This window comes from Copadichromis virginalis, linkage group LG17, assembly GCF_057382275.1.
Source record: "Copadichromis virginalis isolate Kocher_CV1m ecotype Utaka linkage group LG17, C_Virginalis_male_GT1.1, whole genome shotgun sequence".
Taxonomy (NCBI): domain Eukaryota; kingdom Metazoa; phylum Chordata; class Actinopteri; order Cichliformes; family Cichlidae; genus Copadichromis; species Copadichromis virginalis.
The window spans coordinates 20691063-20710642 of NC_140634.1; the positions used below are offsets into that span (position 1 = coordinate 20691063).

Sequence of the window (19580 nt, forward strand, 5' to 3'; positions counted from 1 at the left end):
ATTTTAGTTTTTGTCTGTTTTTTTTATAATCATATTTCTGGTTGTAACTGGCTTCCATATTATTTATATTCTTTTGTGTGTGTTTGTTTGTTTGTTTTTTTTTTTTGTTTTTTTGTTTTTTGAAAATTATTGCAAAGACAATCCTCAGGAAGTTGAAATTGTTCTAACATAACACTCTCAGTAAATCTCGCACTCAATCATGGTTATTATTGATATAAAAGTTGTTTCTTCTTTCTCCTGTTAAAAAACTTTCACTGGGTAATAAGGCATGGTGGGATTTAGGTTTGGTTTTTTTTTTTTTTTTTTTTTTTTTTTTTTTTGCGCGGGGGGTGTCTTGTTTGTTTTTATATCAAATGTCAAGCTTCTCAAGTGTTCCAACATTTGCTTAATTTGCTTCATTTATTTTGTAGTCCATTTTAGGAAAGACGTTTAAAAAAACAAAACAAAAATAAATTCAGCCAACTAAATAAAACTTTCACGTATCCCATAATTATTAAGAAAAACTGAATCCCGAGAATTTACAAGTTTTTGTTTTGTTTTCCCATGGAAGCATGAACGTCAAAAAAAAATGTGATTGATTTTTTTTTTTTTTTAAAACCAAAGATTAATGTCCTCAGGGCCCTGTTTCAGGAAGCCGGTTTAGTGGAAAAACTGAGTAAGTATACCCTGAGTTAACGAAAACTCTGGGTTTTCGGTTTCACAAAGCGAGTTCAGCTGCAGCCTGAGTGAGTCACTATGACGACACACTCCGTGAAGCTAACCTGCCCCCTAGCAGGTTTACTACAACTAACCCTGACTGTCTCCGCCCCTTTGTCGGAAACCTGACAGTAGGAAGTGTCAGACATGGCGTGCCCCTTCCTTGAAGAGCCAGTAGATCGTGAAGCCCAAATTCTCCGCAGAGCTCTCCGCCGGGAGAGAGTGATCAGAGCGCGTTTGGACATTTTATCATTTCCTGATGATTTTCTGTGCGAACGTTACCGTTTCTCAGCACAATCTATAATTTATTTGGATAACATCCTCAGGCCATATATTACGCATGTGACACATCGCGGACATGCTCTCAGTTCATTGCATATTATTTGTATTGCACTTCGTTTTTTGCAAACGGGAGCTTTCTGTATAATATTGGTGACGCTGAGCACGTTTCCAAGGCTACAGTCTGTCGGGCAGTCAGGAATGTTACAGTTGCACTGAAACGTCTCCTGTACTCGTCTGTGGTGTTCCCCGGTCACAGACCCACAAGATTTATCAAAGAGGGATGCCACAAAATTGCAGGTATCAGGATGACCAAAACTTAATGTATGATGTGGTGATACTTGGACTACTACTTAAATTGCACATTTATTTTCAGGGTTCCCAGGCGTGATTGGCTGTATAGATGGCACTCACATTCCAATCATTGCTCCTTCAGTAAATGAAGGAGACTATGTGAACAGGAAGTCTTTCCACAGCATTAATGTACAGGTACATAGTTCCCTGTAGCATGTCAAACTAACAAATTATTTCATTATAGTAATGGATGCTAATTTGTGTTCTCTGCACTGTGAAGATCATATGTGATGCTGCCAACATTATCACAAATGTGGAAGCCAAGTGGCCAGGCTCTGTCCATGACTCACAAATATTCCGTGAATGTACACTGAGCACAAAATTTGGACATGGTGAGTTGAGAATACTTTAAAATATATAAAGACCAATTGCTTCAGGGACATTTGAACTGAAGTGTACCCTTCTGTCTTAGGAGAGTTCACTGGCTACTTGCTTGGTGATAGGGGGTATCCATGTTTACCCTATTTGCTTACCCCTTACCCTGACCCTGAACCGGGCCCACAGCAGCGATATAATCTGGCTAATTGCAGGACAAGAGCCAGAATTGAAATGACTATCGGAATGCTTAAGGCCCGGTTCCAGTGCCTGCAAAGACTCAGGGTCACCCCAGAAAGGGCATGTGACATTATTGTGGCATGTGTGATTCTTCACAACATTGCCACAATTAGAGGAGAACACTGTCCTTCTGAACCAAACATCAGCAGTGATCCAAACCATGAACATCCTGACCCTCCCACGGACATACAAGATGGAAGCGCAGTCAGAGACACCATATGTCACAATCATTTCTTTTGACCCATCACCTCAACATGTTGAAAGAAGAATAAACAGATTTTTTGTTCAACTGGCTTTATTGGTCGCCTGTATTTCCTGTACACAAAGTATTAAAAGATGTAAACCTCATAAAGTGTCTCTGTTGCTTCCTCCTCTGTAACAGCTGTCAATGTTTCTTCATTATTTTCCTGTAGTAAAGAAATAGACAACATTGCTGTTCTACTGTAAACTCATATAATCTGTGGAGTATTACTCACAACTGCATGTTGGTCTGGCTCAACAGGAGGCTGCACCAGATGCAGTACACCACCACCATCAACTGATAGAATATGAGGTTTATACAGGTCACTTATAACTTACAAGGGACCAAATGGCAATTAACAAACATACCAAGCACCTTACACTTCATTGTCATTATGCTCTCAAAGACAACCAAGACTGAGGGAAGGCAAAATCAGTCGGAAAATAACTTCACTACAAAATAATTCATTATGGTAAAGAGTTTATCAAATGAATGTGTCGCACTGCAAAGGTGACTGTGAAGAAAGGATGTATGCACATCATGTATTATTTTGAATTTACCCCTTATGTAGGCACTTGTGTCTTGCGGGGTTATTGCCTCAGAGGATGTCCCCGCAGAGATGCCTTCGGCCACAGGGCGCCCACTGTTTTGGCTGAGGGCCAACTGCTCAGCCTCTGTGAGTGGTGGTGGTGGAGGACCCCCACCTGTTTTTCGGGCCTCCGCTTTTTTTCTGTTGGCTATAACGGGCCACATTTGAGCATACAGAGTAAGCAAATATGTACTTGTAATGTGCTCAGATAATTTCAATAAGTGCTTACAGAAAGAAAATTAATGTAGCCTTTAACTGCAATTGATTTACATGGGACAAACAGACCAAGCACTATGGCTCATAATACAATTACACCTCACCTGTTTGGACTATATTTTTATATTTCATTTTTACTTGCTGCCAGGCACGTTTGGGGCCTGTTGGGTTGCACCTGCGCTCACATCACATCACAAAATAAAATGTATAAAATAACAAATAAAATAACATATGATAAAATAACGTGTTAAATGGGTGGAAATCCCTCGATCAATGTTTAAATTAACACTCACGCATTGACTCTGTCGGCTATGTTTTGCCATGCATGCTTTTGCAGCTGTGGCTGTGTTACTTTTTTCCGCGGAATTTGCATGTTATCGGCATATGCTGCCATCAGAATTTCGGCCTCAAGCGCTGTGAAATACATTGACCGCGCCTTCTTTCCCTCCGTCTCCATGGTGACTCGCTTAATCTGTGCTCCGCTTATCAGGGCTTTATGTATCCTCGTCCGCGCGCTTCACTTGGGGTTAAAGCAACTCCGCGTTGACTGAACTAATTGTTATCAGCCTTTCTGAAACGGAATATTCCGAGTTGGACAGTTCGGGGTTACTCAACCGTGAGTGTCGTTTTTCACTCTGAGTTTTCCAAACCGGCTTCCTGAAACAGGGCCCAGGCCTGAGGATGCTCAGTGTTTGCCTGGATGAATCTGCTTTGTTCCTGATGCTGTTTAAAGTGGTTTTAATCACTATATCACCTGTCAAACACAATTTAAAATAAATAACAATTTAAACAAATCAAGAAGGGAAATTCAGATTGAAGATAAATGTTCTTCTCATGGGCCATATACAATCTAACCAAAGGTAAGTTTGTTTGTTTTTTGTTTTATTTTTTATTTTTGTCATGAGTTTGAGTTTTATGGTAGTACCAGCTGATTTGCTTTAATTGTATTCAAGAAATGCAGAACATTTTACTGTGACAGGAAGTGGCCTGTTTCCGCACACTGCTCACATTTCCTTCCTTCACTTCCTTCTCATTATAATTGCAAGGAACAGAAACCTTCCTAATGTGTTTTTACTTTTACTCACTCTAATCAACTATCAGATGGGGAGATCAAAGTGAGTTAATGATGGACTTGATCTGAGAAAGAAAATTCTAATATATTAAACCATTTTTATTAATATCATTATGGAGTTGTCACATTTTTGTGTTTATAAACACAATTTATAAAAAATGTAACAATAGAAATGACATTTAGAATTCCAAGTGGATATCACACAGATTCTGGTTACTCCCAATAATTCTGAAATCGGATAAAGAAAAATCTACCTTTGTACATGGACAGAAACAGGACTTTTAAACCCAAAATAAATTAAGTTGTGGAATGCATTTCCAAAGCTTGATGCCTTAACTATTTACCCAATAAAGACAAAATCTGACAACCTTCCCTGTGAGTTCTGACACCTCAGTATATAGAAACATTTGTTTATTTAGCTGCATGTTCCATGCGAAATGATGTGATAGCTCTGTTTAGCTTAGCAATTCAGTTATACTTGTATAGTGGCAAATCACAACAGCAGTCGCTTCAATGTGCTGTGTTGTAAGTTAAAGACTAGGAATGGGAATCGACGAGAACCGTTCCTAGTAGTCAAATTCCTTGGAATCGTTAGTCTGTTTGCCTATCGGTACTGCTTATTGGTTCTTGTACTTGCGCTGCTATCAGCTGATTTCAGTTATCGAGGGAGGAAAATAGCAGGATAGTTTATAGCTGTAGCTCAGGTGGCAGAGCAGGTCAGCCACTAATCAGAAGGTCGGTGGTTCAATCCCAGGCTACCTCCTGGCTGCATGCCAATTATCCTTGGGCAAGATACTAACCCCGTGTTTGCCTACTGGTGGTGGTCAGAGGGCCCGGTGGCGCCAGTGTCCGGCAGCCTCGCCTCTGTCAGTGCGCCCCAGGGCAGCTTTGGCTACAACGTAGCTTGCCATCGCCAGTGTGTGAATGGGTGAATGACTGAATGTAGTGTGAAGCGCTTTGGGGTCCTTAGGGACTAGAAAAGCGCTATACAAATGCAGGTCATTTACCATAGCATGGATGTGGACCTTACTTTTATTTTTATTGCACAAAAGGACAAGAGCATAATGTTGAACTGCAAACTGCATCCAATGACAGAAACAACGGCATTATTCTGCTAACTAACACTTTCAACTATTTTTCTCCCTGGAGTAATTAAATAGCGTAGTGCATTACTTTTAATAAATGTGTTCTGTGTAATATCTGTAACCGGAAGGTCGCCGGTTCGATCCCTGGGCTCTCTGTCCTGGTCGTTGTGTCCTTGGGCAAGACACTTTACCCTACCGCCTACTGGTGTTGGCCAGAGGGGCCGATGGCGCGATATGACAGCCTTGCTTCTGTCAGTCTGCCCCAGGGCAGCTGTGGCTACAACTGTAGCTGCCTCCACCAGTGTGTGAATGTGAGAGTGAATGAATAGTGGTATTGTGAAGCGCTTTGGGTGCCTTGAAAAGCGCTATATAAATCCAATCCATTATTATTATTATTATTATTACATTACTTTTTTGAGTAATGACCCAACACTGAGGAAATGCATCCAAATGACAATGACAATGTGCAATGACAATAAAGTTGAATTCTAATTCTAATTCTAATCCTAATTTGCACAAATGTAATGTTTGATATGCTGCTTAGTAATGGTGGTAACGCTCAAAGCGGAGCGGGCAAGAACCCAATGAGAATCAATAAGAGAACTGATAAGGAATCGAATCCTTAAGTGATATCGGTAAAAAGGTATCAGAGTCGTTAAATTCATCTAAATTCCCATCCCTAGTAAAGTAATAACAATAATACATAGAAAATCCCGACAAATATATGATGCCCTGTGAGCAAGTGTTTTTTGAGAATTAAAGTACCATCAAGAAGAAACTTCCAGCAGAACTAGGCACCTTAAATAACTTAACTCGTACCTCGGGAAGGATGGGGTTTGTGGGTGCCTTTTTAGGTGATGAAGTTTAAAGTTAAATATTGGATTAACTTCATACAGCATTTGGTTACTGTTTAAATTACGGAACTTACTTTTCAGGCAGATCTTCAGTAGGATTATGTTAACATAACTTAAAGATAACGAGTTAAAATTTTGTTTTCATGTTACTTCAGCTCATTACTGTTTTCTGGAGACCCGTGAAGGTTTTACTTTAACTTAACTGTAGAGAGCAGAGGTGATGCTCGAGTCTGTTGGAAGCTCTGGACACATCACATATAGCAGAGCTGGACACACTGGCTTTATGCTAGCTAATTTAACTAATGTTAACCTTCAAAATATATGATGCTAGTGGACCATTTAACGCTCATGCACCTCCTGAAGCTCCATTGTTCCACTGAAGGAAAAAGCACCCCAGATTAGTGATGTGCAAATCATGAAAAGTTAAGTGATTCTCAATACTCGAGAATCACTTTACTGACTCGTGAATCATGTTTCACACCCCAACTGACTCACTGACTCATCCCTGTTGCTGACTAATTTTATTAGTAGAAATATATCTAGCTTACCATTAAAATTGTGGGGAAAAAACAACAGCAAGTTTCTTAACAAAAACATTTCTGCTCTGAACTGGAAGAAAAAACCCTCCTTTCCTGAGCTAAATCGTAGCATAAACAAATAACTCACTTACTCACTCACTCACTCCTAGGGTTGCCAACCGTCCCTTAAAAAACGGAATCGTCCCGTATTTAGAAACAAAAGTACACGTCCCGTATTGAGCTAATAAGGGACGCACTTTGTCCCATAATACAGTGAGAATCAAAAGTAGTCTATAACTTTTAATGGAATTAACGCTTTGTTTTAAAACATAATTCCCAGCCCCTCTCCTGCTTTGTGACCAATGAGCTGGCAGCACACTTATGACAATTCGAGTATGACAATTCAGATTACCGCTCATCTCATTGGTCGAGGAAAGGTCGCTTGCGGAGAAAATACCGGAAGACAAAAGATGACCACAACAAGAAGCATGGCCAACAGGGAAACAAACGCCGACACTGCGGTGCAAGTCTCGGATGACAGTACACCTAATGCTGGGCAGACACTCGCTTGTGTCCAGATCACGCCGTCTTTTTCACCGACGTTTACGTGTTTGCGCGTGAGCAGTGTGAGCGCCTGTGGTGACACCCTCACGAGCGATTGATGATCGGGAGCTGGTCGTGAGGTGTTAATCACTTCTCGTTACCCCACGTATACTACACGACGCACGATGAAGGCCAAAATCGGTCCAATCACTCAAAAATCGGCTCAAAATGGGCCTAAAACCGCACAGTGTAAGCCCAGCATTAGAGCAGCAATGTTTGTTTCCCTCAGAGAAAGGGAAGAATGGGAAAAGGAAAACACCTGGCTGGAAAAAGTTAATATGGGCATGTGCAGTGAATATCAGCGCTATGTGGCCAGAAGTGTGATAATATAACTTATTTTGTGTAATAAACAACTGCAAGGATAGATGATTACAACAAATTGATGACTAATACATAAAAGTAATACATAGATGAATAATGATGATGAGTTAAGATGCGTAATCATGGGAACAAGCGGGTTTACAAACAGGAGCAGCTGATTAGCATTAGAAAAGCTGAAATAATACCTCAACTGAAGCCAATTGTACTAAATGCACTAAATGTGCACTGTTACAAGAATATTTTTCTTTCTATTGTTTTCTATTATTTTAAGTTAAGCAGGACAGAGTTCTTTTAAAGAAAGATTTACTTATATTCTCAAAAGTTAAGCATGACAGGCTTCTGTTTAAGAAAGAGACCTGTTTTACTGTGTTAATGTTGTCATTTTGAGCTAAAAATAAATGGCTAAATGATCATTTGTTTCACATGTGTTCATATCACAAAGAATAGAATATGCATCTACTTAAATCAACTTCAAGTCAAATGGTTAAAAAAATAATTTCACACACAAAAAAAGAGCTAGAAAATTCACCACACTGGGAAGGGTGAAGACAACTGGGTCGCCCGGCCCTGGCCACGAGGTGTCCCTTATTTATTTTTCAGGGAGTTGGCAACCCTACTCACTCCCTTCTGTGATGAATCGTAGCATAAACGAATCACTCAGGACTCACTCAACGTCAGTCCTGGCTCACAGCTCCTTCTTCTTCTTGGTTGGCAACCAATGTTAAGGCGCATTACTGCCCCCTGGCTCACAGCTCAGTGGACATTTAAAAATATATATATATTTGACACATTTGAGGAAAATACAAATAAAAATAAATAAAAATAAATAAAATAAATGTTCCCTTTAGAAATCTTTTTTTGTGCTTTTTTTTACTCTATAAAAATAGTTGTTTTTCTTTTTCAATCACTCATCTTAGCAGTAGGATATACATGAAAAGAGAAATAAATTAAGTTTGAGTGAAAATGTACATTTTTTGCACTCTCTGGGCAACTGCCTCAGTGACTCAAATGACTCAAAAGAACCCGATTCACTTTGGTGAGTGACTCATTGAAACTCAATTCAGTAAAAAGAATCAAATTTACCACCATTACCCCAGATCATTATGGCGCCCCCGTGCAGGATGGTGCGTAGAAAACATCTCACGTTGGATCTGCTTGTCTTGCCATGTTGGAAACCATCAGGACCATCAAGGTTGCATTTTTTCTCATCAGAGAATAAAACTTTCTTCCACCTTTCAATGTCCCATGTTTGGTGCTTTCTTGCAAAGTCCAAACGGTCAGTTCTGTGGTGTTCAAGGAGACAAGGCCTTTGGCGTTTTTTGTTTTTGAAGCCCTTCAGTCTCAGATGCCATCTGATGTTAAGGGGCTGCAGTCAGCACCAGTAACAACCTTAATTTGGGTCAAGGATTGCCCAGAGTCTTGACAGACAGCCAAATGGATCCTCCGACTCAGTGCTGTGGAAACTTTTTTGTCTTCCACTTGACTCTTATATTCCATAACCCATTAAAAAAATTCCAAATGACTGTCTTACTGCTTTCCACCTCAGATGCGATGGCATGCTGCCAGAGACCCTGCTTATGCAGTTCAACAACCCGACCACGTTCAAAAAGGGAACTTAATTTTGTTTTTGCCATCAGAACATCATAACAGTGTGACTATCAGACAGAAAATGAAAATGAATCCATATTTTTGCACAGATTTGTCGAAATGGAAAATCTGTAATTGATGTTATATAAAAATGCTATCATTAGTCTCATTATATATGAGCTTATTAATCAAGGCTAAACCATTTAGATCTGTATCTATAAATTACATAATAATAAGGCATAATGCTTTATAAATGAAGTATTCACCATTATCTCACTAATGCTTAATACAGTGCGGTTATGTGTATGTTTCAGTGTATAACTACCATCGGGTTAGATATTTAGCGAGGGATTGCAGATGAAAAGAAATAACAGTGTTTATTAATCTACACTGTGCCTGTTAAAAATAAACAAATAAAAATCAAAATATGTAATGTAATATAACAAAGTAAGGAATTTTTTTTAAATATTCATTTTATACTTTACACTTTCAATCTGAGTACTTCGGGTGTTTAAATTGACAGTGAAGTTTTTATCTATTTCTTGACATCCATAATTAAAGAAAATAAGATAGCTGACTACCAAACACAAATGACAGGACAAGCAACACCACTGTTCTTAGTGAGTCAAAGCCAAACTGTGTGATGGCGTGAAATTTGGAAACTAAACCTGGCCCCTCCCCTTCTGCATAAAATTTAAATTCCTCAGAAAGAAAACCACCTGCGTTCAGCAAAAACAATCAGGAAGATGTTGCAGAAACAGCTTGGAACAGTCAGAATAACAAAGCAGCCAAGCCTTATGGTATTAATTGCTCATAGAACAAGAGTTACGTCTGGTATCTCACAGCCGCAATGGATGTTTACACTGCACACGTCATTACCACTGTTTTGGCTAATGTGGCTGATTCCAGAGATATTTTTATATTTCTGCCCAAATCTGTAAATGTCTGCTGGGAAACAACCAGGGACACTGTTTATGACTGTTTCTCTAACACACATAAGTTTGGCCATAAACACACTCTGCTGGTCCATCCCCTGCAGCTATTTTTAACCTAAAGTCAACACAGCACCCAGTTTAATGACTCTGCTGGATTCCAGTCTATTTTACTCCCGTCCTGGTACAGCACTTACTACAAAATAACACTGATATGAAATTGAAATATTATTTTGATAAGTCCAAGCAAATAACTTGATCACAAATATACAAATCAAACTGAAGCCAAATTAACATCTTATTGTAGCTGACTTTGTGCATCAAGATCATGGAATCCAGTTTTCCATAGCAAAACTGCATCAATCACAGCTAGAAGATGTTCCTGGTATCAAAACATAGGTAAAAATAATGGAAAATGTCCAATTTAACTTCGGCTAAAACATCCTTCCAAAAAAATCCTGGAAGCAGTGGTCTAAATCAGTTCAAAAAGATAATCACTTTTGGAGGTCGTATGTGCAATGGCCCATAACAGTATTTCTTAAAGACACACACAAACTGATCCACTAATATAACAACCTTCTGGTGTGTGCTGAGAGTTTGTTATGTGTGAACACATAATGACAATAAAGGATACTTCTTCTTCTTCTTCTTCTTCTTCTTCTGGGTAACGATAATTGCAAGAAATTTAAGTTTGCAGCTCACCTCTCCAGGTAGAACGATGATTTATGCTCAGTTGAGATGCTTTTGGCCCATCACATGCTGTTCTGAACAGTGCTGAAAGGACAGAAGGAAAAGGTGAAGGAAGGAGTTGTGGAGCAGGATTGTTGGGTCTGCAGTTGCCATGCAACAATGAAGTTGGGCTGTTGCTGCTGTGTTTGTTTATGGTGTAAAAATAAACACGTTTTCACATTAGAAATGCTATTTGTCTTCCCTGTGTCCTTTCATCACACTTGTTACTTATTTTCCTCCCTTTCCTCCTGTCACTTTCACTTTCTTTTTCATACTTCTTTGTCATTTACCTTCCTGTTTTCTTACTGACATTCATATCTCTATTTCAATCACCCTCCACGCTTAATTAGTTGTTATTGTTACCTGGAATAACCTCTCCTCTCCTCTTCTCCCCTTCTCTCTTTTCCTCTCAGCCAATCTTCCAAACTTGGTCATGTTATTCGTTCTGCCGCCAAACACGGAGCTTTAAACAACATCCATCACACAGGAGTGGGCTCTGGACTTTACTCTGTTTCTATTTTAACTGGACTCGCTCAGACAGCAGCCATGGCTCGCTGCAGGAGCTACTTGCGAGGACTTGCTATCTGTGTTACTGTGTTGCTACTGGTAAGCACACTGCTAATTGTTAACTGCATGTTTGTGTGGGCTGTCGGAGGTGATTGGATCTTTAAAAAATGAAAATTTTAAAAAGGTAATCTTAAAAAATTCTAATGGTCTAAAATCTTAATCTACTATTTTTGAAATACACAGTGTGTCATTCAGGTGTTGATTACATGTGCTAATTAATGAAGTTCAATGTAACTACAGTCTTGTAAACAGAAGGTGAAAAGCAGAAACAGTATGTTTGTTTTTAACTTTTTTTCTTTTACTTATAATTTTGTAGACATGTAATTATTTTGCGTTGAGCACGTACAAAATTTAGTTTCATTCTGGGTTCAAATACATATTTGTGATAATTGTGGTAATAACTAGCAACTGCTTTCTGGTAGCAGGTGCAAGATTATATTTGTCTAATTTTTGGCAACTATTATATGTTGCGTTTAAATCCAATCAATCTTTATTTATAAAGCACTTTAAAATACCCAGCACAGGACCAAAGTACTGTACATTAAATATGTTAAGAACAATAAAATAAAACAAAACAATAAAAATAAAACACATAATACATAAAAACTTAAAGCAGCCCTATATTTAAAACGAGAGAAAACAGCATAGAATCAACTTTTTTTCTTGTTTTTTTGGGTGAAGTATTTGTTTTCATGTATTCTTAATACTTATCTAAACATTAAAATATTTTAGGTGGTGTGTTATGTTGCCAAAATCTTGCACTGTGTGGTACTCAAAAAGATTTTCTTTTATTTAAAGTAAACATTTAGTCTTGATTTAATCTTTTTACTAATAAATCTCTCTTCACTACACTAAAACACTAAAATAATGTGGAGGTCTTTTAGCAACAATTTTAGAACCTTCACTTTTTAAGTTCATAAGAGGAAGGAAGGAGGCAGGGGACTAGGGAGTGTCATAACCACGGTCTAGGACGAAACAACAAAGATCCATGAGTACATCAGGAAGATGGCCTCACAACTGATAGTGTGCTTAGTGAATACCTCAGGCAGCAGAAACCAGAGAAAGGAGAGGAGCAAGAAGAGGAACCATCATGGGAGGACAAGCCCCTGCATGGTACATTTTGCATCTCTGTGGTTGTGAATGCTGGGGCTCAAACTCAGGAGCTTACTTGGTGCTCCACTAAGTTTAAGCAACATCTAGAAATAATAGAAATAAATGTGTGAGTGTTTTTATTGTTTTTTTCTGTTCATTTAAACTGCGTAAGACAAGTTGCAGAGAGAATATTCACTAAGTAAGCCAACAGAGGCTGGGAATGTGGAAGTCAAAGAATGAGACAACCATGAGTGTTTAAGGTGTAGTTGGACTGTTTTGGAAAGTTTCAACTTGCTGACTGTGAGACAGATTACATTTGTGATATAAAGCTGTCAGAGTTCCCAGTCTCTCTGGGGAAGAGAAGGCATTTCACAGGAATGTTTCTGCTGTTAAAGACTTCCTGATCTGTGAACCCAACCAACAGCCACTTTTGTGTAAACCAGTTTGAGTCATTGCCTTTTACTATTTTTATTCTTTATTCATTTTTATTATGCAGGTGTCTGGGTTTGTGATGATTGGTGCTGCTTTTTCCCCCATTGATGATATACCTGTTGCAGAGGTAAAATGGGATTTTTTTCACCACACTTTTTTATACAAGAATCAACTATGTAGTGAAACAGCTCTAATTTCACATTATATTTCCTCAGACTCATAGTTGACATTTTATAACACAACTTCTACTTTCTTGTAAGATTCTGGTGCATACATTATCCACAATGCAACTGTGAGCCTGCCACTTGTAATGTAGCTTGGACTCTAGCACAGATAGATAGATAGATAGATAGATAGATAGATAGATAGATAGATAGATAGATAGATAGATAGATAGATAGATAGATAGATAGATAGATAGATAGATAGATAGATAGATAGATAGATAGATAGATAGATAGATAGATAGATAGATAGATAGATAGATAGATAGATAGATAGATAGATAGATAGATAGATACATACATACATACATACATACATACATACATACATACATACATATATACATACTAATCAACGTGTATGATTTCCAAAGTTCTTTCTATTTTTTGCTAAAAACAGACTATGGTTAAATAAAGGCATATTTGAATATATATAATAATTATAATAATATAATTGTGTATTGCTGTGCTGTTATTAGTTACTGCATTTAGTAGTTATTTTATACATTTTCATTTTTACATATTTTATCTTTTATATTATTGCTAAATAGTACCCATCCCCCGTCATTTGGTTATAGTTTGCTTCCAAGTAGCCAGACCTTCTTGAAGTCTTTAGAGTGGTCTTTAATATAGTTTCCCAGGATTTCTGAGGGTCTTTCAAAGTTTTCTTTGGACACTGGCTGCTTTATCCTCACTTTCATTCCAGCCAGTATACTTGACAATTTTAGAGGATTGATTTCTTTTTTTAGCCACAGAAAACCAACTTAAGAATAATTCAAGCACAAAAAGGCACCTAACTCGAACAATGAATCAGTGTTATGTGACAATCAACTTCACCAATAAATTAATTTTCAGTAGCATCTTCAAGCACTTCATTACCGGAAGTGTGTCACAAACATGTCACTTATTCCTATTTCTTTTGTTGAATCTATAAAAATGCCAAAGATGGCACAGTTTTACAGACATAAAATGATATTTTTGCACCAACAAGGTGATTCCCAGAGAGCTAGCAGCTGAAAACTTGGCATATCTCAACATGGTGTGCTATGTGTCCTTAAAATATCTGAGGAACCTGGACAAGGAGTGGGCAAAAGAAGTGCCAGGCCTAAAGACTAACAACAGCAGATGAGTGGTATCTCAAAGTCATGTCCTAAATAGGAAAAGGACTTGCAAGGATCTGGCACATAATCTAAAAGATGCATCTGGACCTTCTGCTCCACACTGCATCACAAGTGTGTGATTGTGTGTGAATGGGTGAATGACTCTATGTCGTGTAAAACACTTTGGGGTCCTTAGCGACTAAGTAAAGCGCTATACAAATGCAGGCTATACCATTTACCATTTCTGCTGATCCTGTTCATTGCCTCATTAGAAATGGTCTCAGATACTGTTCTGCATATTCAATAGTTGTTATTATAAATATTTGTTATTTATTCCTTTTGTTTAGGTTAAATAAAATATATTTGTTATCTGACGTTCTCTCTTTCAGTTGTTTGACCAGCTGTCCATTAGTAATGGCTTACTGGTCCTGCAGGTGTTTGGTCCACTCACAATGGTTTTGTCTGTTCTGGGCATATCTGCTGCCTCTTTGGACTACAAATCTTTGCTGTTGGTGGTGAGTAACACAAATTCATACATGTGTTTGTTAAAATAAGATAAGATGAGATAAGATAAGATAAAATAAAATAAACTTTATTAGTCCCACGCATGGAAAATTAGTTTTGTTAAAGCAGTAAAGCAGATAAGATAACATAAAATAAATTTGTACATTTTTTCTATGTACAAAGTTGCATAGAAAAAAATAGAGAACAAACACTGGAATAAGATATCCATAAGATACTGTACACAATAAAATAGAATAAAATAAAATACTATATGCAATCGAATAAAATAGAATACAAATGCTATATACAATTGAGTATAATACAACGATGCCAGAAAAAGAGTAATGCACTTAGTGTTGTTGCTATTGCACATGTGTGGATGTGTGTGTTTGTTCAGTTGAAGTCTTTGTTGTGGAGTCTGACAACAGTGGTGAGGAAAGACCTGCAAAATCTCTCCGTCCCACACCGTGGGTGACGCAGCCTGCCACTGAAGGAGCTGCTCAGTGCTGTCAGAGTCTCCTGCATGGGGTGAGAGATGTTGTCCAACAGGGATGACAGCTTAGCCACCATTCTCCTGTCACTCTCCACCTCCACTGGGTCCAGAGCGCATCCTAGAACAGAGCTGGCCCTTCTGATCAGCCTGTTCAGTCTCTTCCTGTCCCCAGCAGAGATGTTGCCGCCCCAGCAGACCACACCATAAAAGATAGCTGAGGCCACCACAGAGTCATAGAAGGTCTTCAGGAGTGGGCTCTTCACTCCACAAGTTCAAATGTAGCATCTTTGTGAGGATCCTAGCTGATACAAGTATTCCCAACCCCTAATCCCTAATTGCATATATACGAAAACATAATTTTAACCCAAATTCTAAAGCTAAGTTTGAAGCTGCTGTCCCTAAATGAGGCTGACCCCCAAATGCCCCTGTGTTCCAAAAATGTCCTCACTACAAAGGTTATTGGTCCAAAGTGGTCCCCCAAAACATACACATACAAGTACAAACACACACACTAGAGTAGTGGCATTAACCTGTAATCTTTTTTCCAGTTTTCTGCTCTGACATTTGTGGAGTTTGTGGCACTAATGATCGTTGCCTCACCCCTGGTTCAGGTTCAAGCTCAGGTAACTACCTGTTCGTTTCACTTACTGTATTTTTAGACAGTCCTTGCTTTCTTGTCACCAGTGCCCCCTGGAGGTATGCAATGACTATGAAATATGAAACCGTTATCTTTGGGCTGTAAACTGACTAAATAAGTAATAAAGTAATACAGATGAAAGTTAATTACTCTTAAAACTCTGCTTGTGTTTGTGTATCACTCTTCAAACGTTTATATTATTTACTGTAGATGGACTTTGCCGTGGATGAATTGTTTCTCAATGTGACACCCCTACACAAAGCAGCAGCTGACATCCAGAAAGAATTAAATAAGCTTCAGACGTCGGTAAGTGAAACAAAGAAAAAAAATAAGGATAAAGAAATGAAAAAGTGATATAACTTTTTAGTTTTTCCTGTTGTCCTGTTGTCATAGCAACAACTATGACCTAATTTTATAGACATATATGACCTGAATGAGTAATTCAACACCAAGACTAATGATAACCTTGAGCTTTAACTGATGATAATATTTGTGTGTTTTCAAGGACTCCTGTTGTGGTTTGAGGAAATTTGAAGACTGGGATAATCAGCTTCCTTTTTCCTGTATCTGTACACCTCCTACAACCACCTATACCAGTGAGTCAAGGTATGTTAAGACTGGATTTTAGATAGATTAGCTGAATATTGAATTGTAGAGTCATTTTTTATCTAATTTTTTAAAATAATTTCTATTTCATACGTTTAGAAAATGTGTAATTTGCTTGAGTTTTTAGCTGTTTTTCAGAATAAGGTAGGGTACACCCTACAATATAGGGTCACAACAACAGAGGCGACTGTTGTTGTGATTTGCCACTGTATAAATAAAATTGAAATGAACTGAATATTTAAGTTTAATACATTTTTAAATTATTTAGCTGTCGATCAACGTCCCTACCCTTACCTATGGTAAAGAGCTGTGGGTAGTGACCACTCCCCCTGCGGCCCGGCCCCAGCGGAAGAAGATGGATGGATGGGTTGTCTTGGCTCTTAAATTTTGGCTTTCTGTTTTTGCCCACAGATCTCAGCCTGGTAATTCCAGCTCATATGAGCCTTGTGTGATGGTGGGAAGTAACCAGCAGTTTGTGCACTCCAAGGTAAATATTTGCTTCAGGGTTTTGTTCTTCTTCTATCATTAATTTTCACACAGTTCTACTATTTCCTCAGCATCTTTCTTTCTACAATTCTCCAGTGTTTTCTCCCTTTCTCTGGTTATTTTTTTCTTTTTTCTTGCTCTCCTTTACTAGTTTCCCTGATTATCCTTTTTTCTTATGTTTTGTTCTATTTTACTATTTTCTATTATACTTTTAAATTTACATTTTCCATCTTCCCACTGTACATCTTCGATCCAGTGGCAGTCTGGTTTAGTCTTTCTATTCTTTAGTTCAGTTAATCTTTTATAATGTTGTTTAGTTATAAAGACAAACAGAAGCAAATAAACGCAAAGGGAAATTTGACTTATGTACGCCAAAAACAGACGTTTTTTTAATCATGTTGATTCTTCACCTTTATATTTTTGGCAGCCCTGTGGTCCCATCCTAAAGAGCTACCTGAGTTTCCCAGTCAAGCTCAGAATAGGAATCATTTCAGCTTTCGCCACCATTGCAGTAAGAAAAAAAACACTCAGCTTTTTTTTTTATCTTACTTTAAAACCAAGATCCATATCTTTTTTTTTAATATATAAAGAGTTGAAAAGAGAACAAACTCCAGCTGCTTGAAGAAATTAACAAATGCATGAATGCAAAAATTCTAAAATCTAAAAGTTATGATTGTAGATATGTTTGCATGATTGAGGAAGAGGCTATATGGTTGTTCTATACCCATATAAACGTGGTTTATATGGGTATAAAAGGATTAGAGGAGAAATTTAAGTTCATAGAAGTTCCCAAGACATGAATTTTAATTTCTGGAAATGTCTAGTTTATATATGTGCTTGTCTAGAATTTCTGGAAGAGTTTCTCTGATAGTGTCCATCCATTCTAAAACACTGGAAGTTTCAAGAAAAGCTTTTACTCTATGATTTCATTGCAAAATTGATTGTTTGGAAACAGGTTGACCCTAATGGTCCACCTGTGCAATCGCCTTGCAATCAAAATCGTTTGCTCAGATTCAGGGTGTTACACAGAAATTTGATTTCAGTCTCAACCAGCCAAAAGTGCAACAAGAAAAAGTCACCAGGCAACCACTGATTTTTCCCTTTTGCAAGGCAATTGCAGTGCAATTTTTACTGTGATGAATAATGATGTATAAAATATTATACACAGTGTGTGTGTGTGTGTGTGTGTGTGTGTTGCAGATAACAGCCATTGCTCTGTGTCTTGCTTTGGGTCTGGAGAAATACTGGAAGAAGCCTCCAGTTGAAACTACAGTCGACGACTACGACAGAGTGAAATACCAACCTAAACCTTCCCTCACCTGACCTCTGACCCCCTTTCACCCAAAATTAAGACAACGATACTAATGCGCTTCCACTCTCTGGGCTTCTGGTGCTGATGAGATGGTCCAGAATGAACACATGGTGCTTTATGGAGCTGTTGCCTGAAAATGCTAATTTGGTGTATATGGTGTAAAACATTTCCTTCTTGAAATGTTCATCTTGTGTTTAATGGAAGGGGATCAAAACAATAGATACTTAAACTTTTCATTGTAGCAAAATACCTTCATGTATTCAGTAGCAGAAGCAAATTTCTAACAGCAGCATCCTGATGGCATCAGCTTTAACCACTACAGCTGCTTCCCATATCAACATGGAAATTTCTGTTACTGTTTAAACATGCTTCTGGTATCTAGTTAGCACAAAGCAGGTGCCATCATTAATCATTAATCTTTAGCAGCTAACTTGTGTTTTTGCAGAATGACAGTCTTTTATGGGCATAATCATTGTTTTTTGGAGGAAAATCTAAAGGATGTTAGTCTGTTTTAGACATTTTTAAAAAATAAATTGGCAATCGCTCTATTTGCAAAAACTAAAATAGGAAGTCTGGGTTTTTGGGTCTAGAATCAGTTATAAATAATTATTTTAGTCTTTTAACTCCATTCAGAGGACTGCTTTAGGACTGTTTTGCAAATGCCTCTGGACAAATTGCCACCATTTTCAGAACAATCACAGTAACAGAGGGTGTAACGGCTCTCCTGGATCTGCTCCATATTAATTCTGATTGGTTGTAAAACTACATTTTTTGGGGTAGGCAAATGTTATTACAGGAGCATATTTAAACAGTGGCTTATTTGTCTTGTCTCACAACTATTTAACGGAACTTGTGACCAGTTGTGATGGCATGCCACACATGGTAAGCTCCACACCTCATCACCCGTTGATTCACTTTAGTTTAATTTACAGTCACTACTTTAAAATATTCTATTTATTGTTCAATATCGTTTCTTTATTAAATATATTCATTTTTCCATCACACCTTCCAATGTTTATATGGCGTGCACACATATTAACCTTGCAAGGTCAAAGTTCTGTTTTATGTTATATTAATACATCTTTCTTTGTTTGAGTTACCTGGGGGTTGGTGTCTCCTCCTGTCTGGCAAAAGGTGTGGCAAAGGGCTGGGAGACCTGAAGTACTGCTGACAGCCTAATTGGATTGCACCACATGCTTCATTGCCTGGGGGGTGTTTCATGTTTGTTTAAATGTTTTGTATTAGTTGGTTATATGGCAGCCATCTTGTTTTCCCCCGTGTGTGTCATTTGGTTTAGCTAAACCAGTATTTAAGTCCCCCTGTGTGTCATTTCAGCAGGTCAGTTTACCATATGTTTGTTTGAGGTTTTGTTAATTATTATCTTGAGTTTAGTCTGTTGAGTTGACCTCTTTTATTGGTCTGCCTGTTTAAGTTTTGGCTTTGTTAAATATATTTTCATATTTTTGGGTCAATAAAACCCGTTTTTTGAATTAAAA

General features: G+C 38.0%; 1 protein-coding gene and 1 long non-coding RNA gene across 2 annotated transcripts; both read left to right on the forward strand.

Annotated features, from left to right (window-relative positions):
• The first annotated feature begins 616 nt into the window (after nucleotides 1–616).
• Nucleotides 617–2178, forward strand: LOC146689360 (uncharacterized). The gene is made up of 4 exons (XR_014915987.1): nucleotides 617–655; nucleotides 1352–1464; nucleotides 1550–1661; nucleotides 1742–2178. It is a non-coding gene; the product is annotated as an uncharacterized LOC146689360 (long non-coding RNA).
• Nucleotides 2179–11140: 8962 nt separating this feature from the next.
• Nucleotides 11141–19580, forward strand: LOC146689361 (uncharacterized). Its single transcript, XM_085437340.1, has 9 exons — nucleotides 11141–11237; nucleotides 12787–12849; nucleotides 14436–14561; nucleotides 15592–15666; nucleotides 15891–15986; nucleotides 16186–16286; nucleotides 16698–16773; nucleotides 17200–17283; nucleotides 17973–19580. Exons 1-9 carry the CDS (start codon nucleotides 11178–11180, stop codon nucleotides 18093–18095), a joined length of 804 nt encoding a protein of 267 aa, XP_085293466.1. The 5' UTR covers nucleotides 11141–11177; the 3' UTR covers nucleotides 18096–19580.